This window comes from Nesoenas mayeri, assembly GCF_963082525.1.
Source record: "Nesoenas mayeri genome assembly, chromosome: 1".
Classification (NCBI taxonomy): domain Eukaryota; kingdom Metazoa; phylum Chordata; class Aves; order Columbiformes; family Columbidae; genus Nesoenas; species Nesoenas mayeri.
This window is the reverse complement of record NC_137541.1, coordinates 69,874,578-69,888,626: the sequence shown is the minus strand read 5'-3', so window position 1 is coordinate 69,888,626 and position 14,049 is coordinate 69,874,578. Positions and strand designations below refer to the sequence as shown.

The following is a 14,049-nucleotide window of genomic DNA, read 5'->3' as shown; positions in this document are numbered from 1 at the left end:
TTATGTTAAGGGGGAGAGGAGTAGGGGGAAAGTATCTATTAGAATCCTGTTGTAAATTGGAGTCATTTAGTCCTAAATTCATCATCCATGTTTTCTGTGTATATAAAGAGAATTAGAGTGAAAAGATGAAGAATCAGCTATTCCTGTTTTGGGAAGGCTTTTTTCTTTTTTGGATGGTTGGAGGTTTTGTTTCCTTAAATCCTGAAATAGTTTGATTTATCCTTGCTCTTTTGGTTTTGTATGTGTTGACTTTGTATCCAGTGTTGCTTAGTATTTACCTCCCAAAGTAAAAGTTATATTGTTAAGATTCAAAGGCATATCTAATTTTTGGAAAAAACAGAGTTTTCTAACTTCATTAGAATCTTTCCACTATCACAAGCTAGTTAAAGGATGATTTTGCAGTCCCTTTGCACTGTTAATTCAACCAGCATACTTTCAGCATCTCAACCAAAAATCTTATTTGGAAATGGTATTTGTTTCCTTGGATTTGTCAAGTTCCACCTGAAAGTAGCTCTTTAGTGTGATTTTTGCTTTCTACCTTTTGCTTATGTTTCAAGTATTCTTAAAATCTTCAATACTTGTTATTAATTTATATCAACTCAATATTAAACAACTAAGTTATATAGTGTGATTTTTCTCAATTATTTTTCTGTCGGCTATTGTTGGAATTTTTTTTTACTCCCTTTTGCTATCTTCTGTTACTGAACCTTTTACTGTTTATATTGCTCATATTTTAGGAGCTCATTTCCTTTTATTTTTTCTGATAGATGGAGCAATTCTGTGGAAACTATTACAGGCTGTGGAATGAATCAGATCACAAAAACAGAAGGGCTAATTAATACTTTTTTTCCTTCATATTTTTACTGAAGTTCCTTATCTCTGTATCCTTAAGATCTCGAAACCTGTGGGGTTTTGAGTAGTCTCTATTACTATGTACGCTTTCTGAGAAAAGCATTTGCATTATTAGGTTAGTTTGTATAGATTCTTTATTGATAAAACCAATAAAGCACATATGAAGCAAAATGTTTTTAAGCTTAGTTTCAGTCTCTGATGTGCCTCAAATGATACAGTTTACATACTGCCTGTATAAAGCTAAGTGGAGCCGTGAATACGAGTATAGGCTTAGTTGTTTTATTACCACTATTATAATTTTTCTTTATATTTTCATCGTTTTGACTTTTCCGGTTGAATAATGTTTTGCTGATTCCTGAGCTTTCTTTTACAAAAGTTTTACTGCTTTGTTGCCACTTGGACCTCGAACTGGCAAAAAGATACAGTTCAACCATGCAGTAATAGGTTATAATTTGAGGAAGTGGAAACATGTAACAGATGTTGGAATTCTTCTGACAGATTTTCCACCTTGTGCTGCCAAAGGCTCAGATGCCACAGATAGTGAGGACAATGTAGGAAACCAGTCCTGATTACCAAAGCTTGTCATTTGACATGGGCATAGCTTAGCAGTGGTGAAGAATGTTGCAGTATAAAAGAATATGCTGTTAAATATAGCTAGCCTTTCTACAGAGGCAGGAGACTATCACTAGTGGTTTCATTTCCTTAATTTGCCTTTTTCCTCAGGATAATATTTTGAATAGGATGTAGGAATGGACATATTTTGATAACATTACCAAATCATGATGCTATAACTGTGTATTTTTGTTATGTCATCTTCCTTTCACATAGAGATGTTTCCCATGACCTGTGGTATTTCTTCCTACTGTTAGATTCGTGCATCAGAGACAGAAATAAAAGTAGAACTTTGTGGGTTAAGAAGGTTTCTTGTTCAAATAGGTGAACAAACTTGAATTGGTGAATTCTTAAAAAGCCTAATCTAGTGGTTTATTATTCCTGCTGATGAAGAACTGAAACATTTGCGAAATGTTTCTGAAAACAATTTTTCCCAGATCTTGAGGGACAGGGGTTGTTCTAAGTCCGTATGTAATGAAGGTAGACAAAAATATAATTATATTGGAGTTGAGAGATAAAGTCTTACTATGCCTGTGTTTTTTTCTGTTAAACTACTAACTACAGTGCAGTTTCATTAGACTAAAAAAAATCAGTAGATTTTTATTACAAGAAAAAATGGTCATTCACTGAGGGTGAATTAGACATATTTATGTCTTAATATACCGTTTTCCAGAATTACGCCATTAAAACAAGGCTCCAAGTGTCATTTCATTACTGTGTGAAAACTGTTTCGTATGATGAGAGATCTGTGAAAGTGTGAAATATCATTATTTTCCTACAGTGACACTACAAATAACGCAAGCTTTTTCTTTTTTTTTTTTCTTTTTTCTGTTTAGTATTGGGATATTCATAATAACTTTGGTCTGTGATGTTGTTTGCAGTTTTGTTTTTGAATGATTATCTAATTGACTACTTTTACATAAGCTATGAACAGCAGCTAACAAAATGAATTTATCCATACTGAGTTTGGTGATCTGTACAGGATGATTTACTCAATATTGTGAAGGAACCCATCTGTAGAGACATAAAATGGGTGCCTATTAGTTCTAGCAAAAGAAATGCATCCTAGTTTGTTGATGAAATCTGGTACTCGTTTCCATTTCAGTGAAATAGTACAGGGCCCAGGAGAAACTATGTAAATGTTTTTTAAAAGCGTTTCCCTTCATGCAAGATACCCTGTTTTCTTTTTGTCTATAAACTTGCAGTTTAGGATTAGTAGGAATATGCAAGGAATTATAACTGTACTAAGTTAGAATTAGTTATTAATAGCTTTAATACAGCATTTTAGCTGTGAAATAGCTCATATCCTACATTATTTCATTCACTCCATAAATTACTGTAATATATACTATGTAATCCTTCAAAAGATGCTTACCTGAAAGAAAAATGTCACAATTCCTTAGAAATGAATTTAATATATAAAAAGAACAAAAAATACTGACTAGTTGCTATTGTGATTAAATCTGTTTACAATGTCTTCTCTGACTCACATTCCAGGAAAAAAAGAAAGATTTTTTGGATTTCTTTTTTACAGGAATCAAGAAAAACCACAGGGCCTCTGTATTTATGTTTGAATCTACATCAAACGGTTTTCATTTGGAACCATTGCCTAGAGAACTTCTTGCAGGGAGAAAAACATTATAACCTATTTTTGAATGCCTTTTGTTTTCAATTGATTTTCAGAAGACTCTTCTTGACCCTCTCTTGCTGCTTTCCAGAGAGCAGGGTAGAAATACTAGTATTTCTTTCCACTTTGGAATACCACTTTTCTAAAAAGTTTGGTTTTTTCTTTTATTGGAAAACACTTTCTTGTGTCTCATTGGGCCATCATGTCCCACTACAGTTTACTCTTCAGAATTTTTACACATCAGAATTTTGTAGTCTTAACCCTATACTCCCTGTCTAAGGAATAAAAGGAAGCAAATTATACCTTTGACAGAAAGAGGGCTAGGTAAGAGTGTTGGGGTATAGAAATAAGTTCAGACGAGTAATACATTGAAGAGATCTACTATCTGTTGTACCTAAGCTAAAGGTTTTTAGATCTGGCCGAGTATCTCTGCTTAGCATTGTCCTGTGTGTGCCTTATAGATAACAATGTGAATTTGCAGCCTAGCAAACTTGCACTGGCTGTAAACTTTCTTGTTGCACTGAAGTGGAGTTTTCACTGAGATGTATTTTGGCCTCACACTGGTTCATCCACTCAGTTTCCAGTTCAGGACATTTCTTGTTATTACTAATCTTACTTTAAGATTATCAGTAGCCATGACTTTTCATCAATTTCCATTTTTGCAGTTAAGTCCAGAGAGTAAGTAAGGTATATTTGTTTAATAACAGCTGGATAGTTGGATTCAAAGTCCCAACATATTTAGAATTTTCTTACTTGCTTTTTCATTCTTCGGTTCTTGATTAATAAAGGAAATTCTCACTTCAACTTCTGTTTAGAAACTTAATGGACACTGTCTTATAGTCTACACAGATCAGGTGCTTTTTTCTAAACATAGGCTCCATAACTAGGTCTCCATCATAATTTTCACAGGAAGTGAAGAAACCAGACTAGATTATTTTTCATAGGACTGTTGGGTCTGATAAACTCATTAGCCTACTTACAGGAGGCTGATCACTCTTTCTCTGAGGCTTTTATTAGGTTTACTTGTTGAAGCATGGGCAATATCCTCTTGACAGGTACAATTACCAGGAGACCTCCAACTTTGACATCCAGATAAGCCTAAAAGAAAGTGGCCTCTACAGTGCTTGGGAATCGAAATTCACTATGTAGATAGCGCAGGGTGGTGCCCGCAGTCTCAACACTTTTCCTTTATTCCTTTAATACTGTCTAACAGAGAGAGGAACATGTTCATAATACTTACCTGTGGAAACTGGAAAGGCTGAAAGAGATTCATTCAACTCACGTACTTTCTATAAGTTTTATTTCTGTTGAGAGGGAGAGGGGTCTATGAGGTAACTTTGCTTAGCTATAGGCATTTATCTCAGCATATATGATCTTTAATTTGGCATTAGTCTTTATTGTTAAGAGACCATTACTTTAGTGTAACAAAAATCTACAAGGCAAGTAAATGAGCCTAAAACATACCATTATTTCCTATTAGCTAAAAATACAAGAGTACTTGAAAGCTCTCAGATGAATAAGTGTTGAAGTGAAACTGTCGCCTTTTCTTTGTTTTTAACCTTCAACTCCCCTTAATAAATTCATCTGAAAGACCAACTGAGGAAGAACTGAATGTGTATAAAGTTTACCGTGGCTATTCAGTACCAGATTCTGCATATGTCTAGAACTTCTACTTAGAAGGTATATGGATTCTTTTAAAATCTGAATTACCATGCTAGTTGCCCTAATTTAAAGACTATTTCCAGTGGAGTTACAATAGATTGCTGTGTAGAGACGTTTAAACTAACAGCTTGGATTTCTATTCATACATTCGCTAATCAATTCCATTGCATTACTGCTTTTTTTCAAAGTCTGACAGAATGCCATCTTTATACAGAAATAGCTAAAATTTTCTTGATCGCTGACAGAAGAGAGCATGCACAGAAAGCTTTACTTTCCATAACTTGCCACATTTTCTGCTCAAGTGTTATGCATAACCTGGAAACCTGAGTATGCCTTTGAAAGATCTGTGGTTCTGTGAAAAGGAATTCAGGTGACAAGGTGGTGCATTCTTTTCTGTGAAGTGGATTACTAGCACCACTGAGCTTGCTTTACTTCATTTTAATAAGCACAGCTTCCAAGGAAATTACATGTCTCCCTATGAGGGCTAATACTTCTGTGGGGCACAGTACTGGGAAAATAAAAGAGTTCTTGATAAGTAATTAAATTGTTTATTAATTACATACAGAATGGAAGCTTCCATGCTTTTTGTTGTATCAATGCTAACTATGCAATATGGGCTTTCTAGACTCAAGACCTGTTTCAGGGAGAAACAGTTCATGTTATTTTATTCTGCTTTGTCTATTTCCAGTTAGTTATTTCTTTTTATATAATTTATGTAATTTAATAGCTGAAGGTACATTTCTCTCGGAAAAAGAAAACTATTTGGCCAAATAGAAATTCTGAAGCCAAATAAACAGTTCTTCATGGTATTTCTCTAGAACTAGTACAAGAGAATTTGCTGTACTGGGTTGTATGGACAGCTGTTGCAACATTTGTGATGATTTATGAACTTTTGAAAGTTCAGATATGAAGGTAACCATTTGTGGAAGGATTATTCCACATGAATAAACATTTACATTACAATAGGAGGGGACATGCCAAACTATTCACAAGAGGCTTACAATCTTGAAATTATAAATTTTACATTTTGATGAGAAATAGGGATGCTGTGTAATGCAAAAGAAGTTGCATTGAAATATGCCAGAGGTCATTAGCTTTTATTTTGAAAGCATTCTAAATGTGCTCACAAACAGTTACCTTTAGTAGCTTGAAAAGTAGGAACTGGTGTGTTTTTATACGCAGATACAATTCTTAATACAGTTTTTACTGAATTTCTGTGAATACCATATGACTTAAAATGTAATACCATCTAGATATTGTAATCTACCAAGGAAATAGGAGATCCTTAGCTCAATTAAGGTAATCATACTACAAATGGCAGTAATGGAAGTCTTCATAGTTATGGTAGTTGTTTACTCATTAGGTGACTCTTTTTTTGTAGTTAAAGTGGCAAGCAAAAGCAGTATATTGCGTTTTAAAGATTTCCCTTAATGCTCCCACAAGAAGCAAACTGAGTTATTTTATGCTGCTGTCTATATTTTCATTTGTTTGCTTTGCTGTATCTCCTTGGAACTGATTGAATTTGACAGATATGTGCAGGTGTTGTTAAACTCCTCATTGCTGTAACAACCAGCTGGAGTAATATTTCCTTGTTTTGTACAAAGAGCTGATCTCTGGATTTAGTTGTGAACTCTTCTTTGCAGTCAAGGAGATAGATTTTCAGTTCAGAGCTGTATTAAAGATCAGAACTTTTCAGGTTTCATTATGATAAAAATGTTTTGGTGCTCATATCCATGTTTTTCGGTGTTGTAGATCTACCACAGCATTATGAAAAGTAAACTGCTGTGTAGTGATGTTAAAGTCACGTAGGAGGCTGCAGTCATGAACGTATTTGATCTGCAGAGAGAATAGAAGTTATTTGTCTCCATTGGCCGTGTTCTACATTGTATTAATGCAAATGTCTGCATTATTTCAGGACTTCTAGGATGGGCTTGAATGTTTTCTTATACAGATATGTAAAATAAAATTTCTAAAACTGCTCTGAAGTTTAAAGGCTGAAAATTGTAGTCCCATGGAGAATGTTGTGAAATATATCTGGTAGCTGGCCCATTATGGCAACTTTAAATATCCATACACAGTCTTCATATCTAACCTAGAAATCTGATGGTCAAACTGGAATTAAATGCCTACAAGTCTTACACTAGAAATTCTAATCTCACTGAACAAGTTGACTGCTATTCCATTGTAGATGTTTTAAAGATAGAGGTGATTTTCTTTAATGACCTCTCCTTATCAAGTCTCTCGTTAATTCTTCACTGGAGCAAATAAAGTTTCAGTCTTTTAATTAACATTAGTGAACTTTGGCTTCTGCCATATGTCTGATAAAATATTTCTCTTCTCTTGAGTCATTTTTCCAAATGAAAGTGAAGGTTTGTAGTCTCTGCAGTCAGGCAAGTGAAGAGTCACGGATATCATTTAACTAATAAAATCCATTTATTGTTTCACCTTCGAGTTACTGGGGAAAAAAAAAATAATCTATAAGTGCCCTGATAGTTAAAGGTAATGTCTGAAAATACAGAGTCCACAAGTTAGTTACACATCATTAAGTATAACCATGATGTGAGTTTCACCTCTCCTTCCACAGGTGTTTTCCATTAGAATATGTCTGCTCCATTCAGACCTATTTTAAGTAAATTCATAAGGAAATGCCTCTTTACATGTTTATCCTGGAAGGGCAGATAGGTGTTTTATTTTATAAAGCAGTCTAGAAGCTTTCTATTCTATTCTTCAATGAAAAACTATTTTTCAGAACATAGTATTGCAGTTTGGTAATGTATTTGTAGCTGCCATTAGAGACACTTAGAATTAAAACATAATAAAATTCATGACACAGAAATGACTGTTTCTTAGAAGTGCTGGTGAAAGGGGTATTTGCTTGCATAAGTGTTTGTGTAAAGATTTTATGTTCATTATATATACTTTTATTAACATAAAACTCTACTGTTACAATTTCCTTCAGATGATCTTGTAAAATATTATTATGTATCGATACTGTAAGATTATAATATATCATCTCTTAAATAACATGTAAAAAAATGTACCAATTTGCTGGCAATTATCTCATGACAAATACCCAACATCAATAATTTCCAATAATAATTTTTGATTTTGGAAAACAGCTTAGCTCTTATGGACAAATACCACATCTTTCAAATGTTTTAATTGGTTTAATGAAAAATAGATAAATGGGTTATGATTACGAACAGTAACAGAATACTTGGTCACTTTATTTCAGTGTTCATTTTATCCCTGGAAACTGTTACAGTTTACACAAAAATTAGAAGACACTAGCATTCTCTTTCACTCTCATTTCCTGGCTTTCAGAGCTCATGGTATCACAAATGGTTGAAAAAATATATTCCCCTTCTGTCCTCTATCTGTATAACTGAAAAGTAGTACAAGCATAATTTAAGTTCTGCAGCTGTTTAAATGCAATGTTTAAAGTGTGATGTTGCTTAGACCATCCTTGTAAATTTTGTAAGTGTTGCTTTTATATAGTGATTTTTTTGTCAGCTGGTTTCCCAATGCTCTTCAGACTCAGAGGAAAAATTAGATAATCAGGAGGCTAAACATTTCTATTATTGTAATTTTTTTTCCATGACATGAAGTCAGTTAAAGGAGTGCTGTATATGTCATTTAGCTGAATCTGTGTTTTAAGTCATTTTGTAAGGAACTGACAAACCTAAGTGTCTTGGATGAGTTCTTTTTGTCTCTTTTACTAGCAGATTGTGGTTACAGTAATATGTATATTTTCTCCCAATAGCATCAGCGACTTCTTGACATTTTGGATGCAGAGAAGGAGGTGTTATCAGAAAAGATTGAAGAAGCTTTGATGCAGCAGTCACAAAAACACAAGGTATTGCCATTATTTACCAAAAAAAAGAGGCCTGATCTGTACCTTGGAGTACACTGGGAATGATCCCATCGCAATCATTGATGGGAAGAGGAAGCTTCCTCAAGCACTCTGACTGTTTGAATGATTTTTAGCTATTCCTCTATTGTGTATTGCAGCTTAATTTTTCATAACATTTACAGGAAGTGCTTGACAAATGTTTGGATGAAGAAAGACAAAGAAGTAAGGAGGCTGTGGCAGCTGCTGCAAAGGTATCACTTGTTAAATAGTAGATATGCAATGTAGATTCCATGTGTGTCATTACAAATGCCAAGTTCAGCAACTCATTCTTATTTCATAACTAAATTTGTCAAAATCTATGTTCTCATCTGTGGTTAAAGGAAGCTATTTCTATAAATCATGTACATATCTGCTATATCCTATGCCTTAATAGAGACAGTAACTTGCTTCCAAGTCACAACATAGCACTTCAGTTGTTCGTGTTACCTAAACAACCATCGTTTCATGGTTGTTCACTGAACAATATCAATACATCTTGATTTGAAGAGCTAGGTAGCAGAGTTTACTGATGATCTTAATAAGACAGTTAGCATTGTGTCTTATTTGACTTTCATTAAATATGGTCATTTTCAGTGAGGATAGAACTATTTTATAAATCGTATTAAAATTTGTACATTTTAACAGGTTTTCAATTATGAAAGTCAATAATTGACTAAAGTGAGTATACACTTTTAAAAATACGATTTCTTCAGTCTACTTGATTATTAAGTGCATTGGAGTGAGGACAGAAATTTTGTAAATGTTAAGCTGTTATTCATTTCTAATCCTAATGTAGAATCCAGTACAAAATTTCAGTTGCATGTAATGATCTGGGAAAACCAGTGATGTATGCGACCTCACACAATTGGTTAGGCTATATTTTAATTTCCTGTATATCTTCCTATGTAGTATGTGAACACAAGCTGAGCACTTCTCTGAGTAACAATCAGTAACACAAGAAACATCTGTTACATAGTTGATATCCAGGGGAAAATGTGTGTATGATAAAATAATTTAATGTATAAATAAAAAAATTAAGTCCCAATGAATTACAAGAAACAACTTTATTTATAAGTGTAGGTCTTTGAGGAACTCAGTATTTTTTGCCATTTATAACTTCACTTGATCAGTTCCACAATCACCACCGAAGGGCATTGAAACGACCTGTAAGCTTATGAAAACTGATGGGTGTGTGAATGTGATTTGTCAGTCCATGTTTGTTTATTTTGAACTTCAGCCTGCCATTATTTGTCTGTAGTTATTATGCAGTGTTTGTCTTGCTGGTAAATATATTTGTGTGGTTTAGGACTTATAGAGCTGCCCTTGTTACTTCAAATTCAGTATGTGTCTTCTGACAATTTCATGTAATGGTTGAATATCAACACAGAATGACTGGGGTTGGAAGGGACGTCTGGAGATCATCTTGTCCAACCCACCTACTAAAGCAGGTTCACCCAGAGCAGATTGCATGGGAATGTGTCCAGGCAGGTTTTGAATGTCTCCAGAGACATCTGGGCAGCCTGTTCCAGTGCTCTGGCATCCTCAAAGTAAAGAAGTTTCTCAGATGGAACCTCCTATGCTTCAGTTTGTGCCTGTTGCCCCTCATCTTGTTGTTGGGCACCGCTGAAAAGAGTCTGGTTCCATGCTCTTGACACCCACCCTGGAGATATTTGTAAGCATAAATAAGATCCACTCTCTTCTTCAGGCTGAACAGATGCATCTCTCTCAGTCTTTCCTCATAAAAAGATGCTCCAGACCTCTGACCGTCTTTGTAGCCCTCTGCTGGTCTCTATCCAGTAATTCCTTGTGCTTCTTAAACTGTGGAGCCCAGAACTGGACACAGTACTCCAGATGTGGCCTCACTAGGGCAGAATAGAGGGGGAGGATAAGCTCCCTCGACCTGCTGGTCACATTTTTCCTAATGAACCCCAGGATACCATTGGCCTTCTTGGCCACAAGGACACATTGCTGACTCATGGTCAACCTGTTGTCCACCAAGACTCACAAGTCCTTCTCTGCAGAGCTGCTTTCCAGCAGGTCAACCTCCAACCTGTACTGGTGCCTGGGGTTATTCGTCCCCAGGTGTAGGACCCTACACTTGCCCGTGTTGAACTTCATCAGGTTCTTCTCTGCCCAGTTTTCCAGCCTGTCCAGATCACACTGAAAGGCAGCACAGCCTTGTGATGTATGAACCCTTGCTCCCAGTTTTGTGTCATCAGCATCCAGGTCATTGGTCATTGATGAGGAGGTTGAACAAAACTGGAAATATTGGGAAAAATCCCAATGAAACAGTACATCTTTATACAAAACATAGCTGAGGATCTTTGGGTGGGAAGGTGCATTTCTTTTAAGTATGTATTGGCTACTTTGCTCAAACTGGTTTTGGACTTTAGATACTTGTAGGTAAGAACAGGTATGTCTCATACTTGGGAATATCAAGCAGTGTAGAGAGGCCTATGGTGTACCTACACTTTACATGGTTTCTGCTGCATGTTTTACCTGTTGGCATTAAGCAATCTAGGTGGGTATTTAAGATCCTTGCTTGTAACTTTGTTTTTCTTTCTGTAACTACAAAATTGTTGTTGAGTGGTACTACCTACTTGGTAGCACCTTAGGAAAAAATTAAGCTCATGGTAAACTCAGAAGTAAAAATATTCATATCCCATATCATGTCAGTTCAGTGTGATGAGTGACCGTGGTGTCCCCCAAAGCTGCTCTTTCACTTCTCAGCTGGACAGAGGAGAGAAAATGTAACAGAAAAGTTCATATCTTGAGATAAGGACAGGGAGAGATCACTCACCAATTACAGTAATGGGCAAAGCAGACTTGACTTCAGGAAAATTGATTTAATTTATTACCAATCAAATCACAGTAGGATAATGAGAAAATAAACAAATCATAAAACAACTTCCCTTCACCCCTCACTTCTTCCTGGGCTTGACTTTACTCACAATTTCTCTACTTCCTCTCCCTCAGCAGCTCAGGTGGATGGAGAGTGGGGGTTGCGATCAGTTCATCACACATCTCTGCCACTCCTTCCTCTTCAGGTAGAGGACTCATCACATTCTTCCCCTGCTCCACTGTGGTGTCCGTTCTATGTGAGACAGTTCTCCATGAACTTCTCCAACATGCATCCTTCCTGCGGTTCTTCAGGAGCTCCTCTAGTGTGTGTCCCTTCCACAGGGTGCAGTCCTTCAGTAATCCAACAGGGTCACAAGTCCTGCCAGGAAACCTGCTGCAGCCTGGGCTTCTCTCTCCATGGGGCCACAGGTCCTGCCAGGAGCCTGCTCCAGTGTGGGCTTCCCATGGTGTCACAGCCTCCTTTGGGCATCCGCCTGGTTTGACGTGGAGTCCTCCATGGGCTGCAGGTGGAGATCTGCTCCAGCGTGGATCTCCATGGACTGCAGAGGACAGCCAGCCTCACCATGGTCTGCACCACAGGCTGCAGGGCAATCTCTGCTCTGGGCCTGGAGCACCTCCTGCCCCTCCATCTTCATTGACCTTGGTGTCTGCAGAGTTGTGTCTCTCACATATTCTCACTCCTCTCTCCCAGCTGCTGTTGTGCAGTTTTTTATCCCCCTTCCTAACTATGTTTTCCCAGAGGTGCTACCACCACCATTGATGGGCTTGGCCTTGGCCACCAGCAGGGCTGTCTTGAAGCTGGCTGTCATTGGCTCTGTCAGAAATGGGGCAAGCTTGTAGCGGCTTCTCACAGAAGCCAACCACACTACCAAAACTTTACCATGCAGACCCAATACACTCATAGATCTCATTAGAAGTAGTAATGTACATAAATTAGGCACCCGTGTTGGACATTTTGGTAATTTATTTGTGCTTGATTTGTTTCAAAGGCTGAAAAAGAAGTAGTGCAAGAGGCTGTTCTGAAAGCAGTAGAGGAGGAGAGGAAAAATATGGAGAAGATTCATGCAGAAGAAAGAAAAATGTGGGAAGCAGAACGTGACAGACAGAAAGAGAAGATTGTCCAGGCTGTTTGGGAAACCATGCAAGAGCAAAGAAAGCTTAATCAAGTCAGTGTTATTTTACCTTTTCATGGACTTGTTTTGTGCATTTTTTATTACTTCCTAATGTGTGGTAGATTTTCTTGTGACATCTATCATTCATCACTGCACCAAGCTGATATTTGCAATGCACAGCAATCTTATTAGTTTATCTTCATCTAGACTATATGTATGGAGGGAAGTTGGCACATTCAGAACAAAATTTCTGTGACCTTTGCAGATACATATATTGAGATGAGATGATTCATGGCTTGTAACTGCCCGTTTTTGTCCACTGACTTCAAAAGGAGCTCAAGATGACTAGCTCAGATACTGGTATTTATGTTGCAGACAGTTTTAGTGACTTTTTCTTTTTTATACTTATGAAAAAAAAGTTACATTTGCTCCTTATTCCGCTGGAATTCCATTATACCTCTTAGTAAAAACAGAATAGGATTATAAAAACTGGAAACCTAAACCAGTAATGAACGAGAAACGTTTCTAGAGTTACTTTTTAGAGAAGTGCTTCTATAAGGATAATTGCACATTACTTAACATAATCTGAGAGGGACATTCCCAACATTACTTTTAACAATTGTGGTAATTGCAAATTAAATATGTTATAATAGCAGTTAAATTACTCTTCCAAAAGCTGGATTTTTTTAGTCACCGATGCTGAAAATATCTGGGGGAACAGCCTGTAAATTTACTGACTTCTTGGTGGCATACCTGAATGTTATAGTTGAAAGAATTTTAAACAAGGTATGTTTCATTTTGGTTTTGGAATTTAATATTACTATATTTTTCTATGTCCTGAATAACAACAAATAAAAAAGATCTTTAGAATTTTAAGTATAATAGAAATAAAATAGCATATCACAGAAGTTTAAAAATCAAGTAATTGGAAACAGACCCTATTTCCCTTTCCAGTGTTAAACAGAATTACTAACTTCATACCTAATCAGCTACACAAAAAGTTGGGGTTTGATGCAAAGCCATTATTATACTCTATGTGGCTTACATGTCTAGTGCAAATAGAATGATTTTACTTTGTATATAGCTTTTTTACTACTTTTGAATGTAAAGGTATCCAGTGGTAAAATGTCAGTTTTGAAGACTGTAATTTTACTATACCGGTACCCCTTCAGGCACTCAAACTCTACTTTAGAACAAAAAAAATAAACAGCTGACTTCAATGCTAAATTCAAGCTGAGAAGAATTGTTCAGGATTTAATTAGATTCAAATCACTTAGAGTGTACAGAATGAGAGTTGGTACCAGTGGTGTAAAGGATCTGTTAATAAAAAGGAGAACAACGAAGTAGTTCTTTACTACAGCAAAGAAAAAGAGAGAATTTTATAACCTGTGGAACATGGAGATACTAGTAGGAAGATGATCATGTTAATG

General features: G+C 36.1%; 1 protein-coding gene across 1 annotated transcript in view; it reads left to right on the top strand.

Annotated features, from left to right (window-relative positions):
- CCDC91 (coiled-coil domain containing 91) overlaps nucleotides 1–14,049 on the top strand; it is a gene marked incomplete at both ends in the record, with an annotated part of 107,617 nt that overhangs the window by 53,667 nt on the left and 39,901 nt on the right. The window contains 3 exons of the mRNA XM_080358420.1: nucleotides 8,517–8,609; nucleotides 8,789–8,857; nucleotides 12,497–12,673. Of these exons, the coding sequence (XP_080214546.1) occupies nucleotides 8,517–8,609; nucleotides 8,789–8,857; nucleotides 12,497–12,673 (339 nt within the window). The remainder of the gene's footprint in view (nucleotides 1–8,516; nucleotides 8,610–8,788; nucleotides 8,858–12,496; nucleotides 12,674–14,049) is intronic.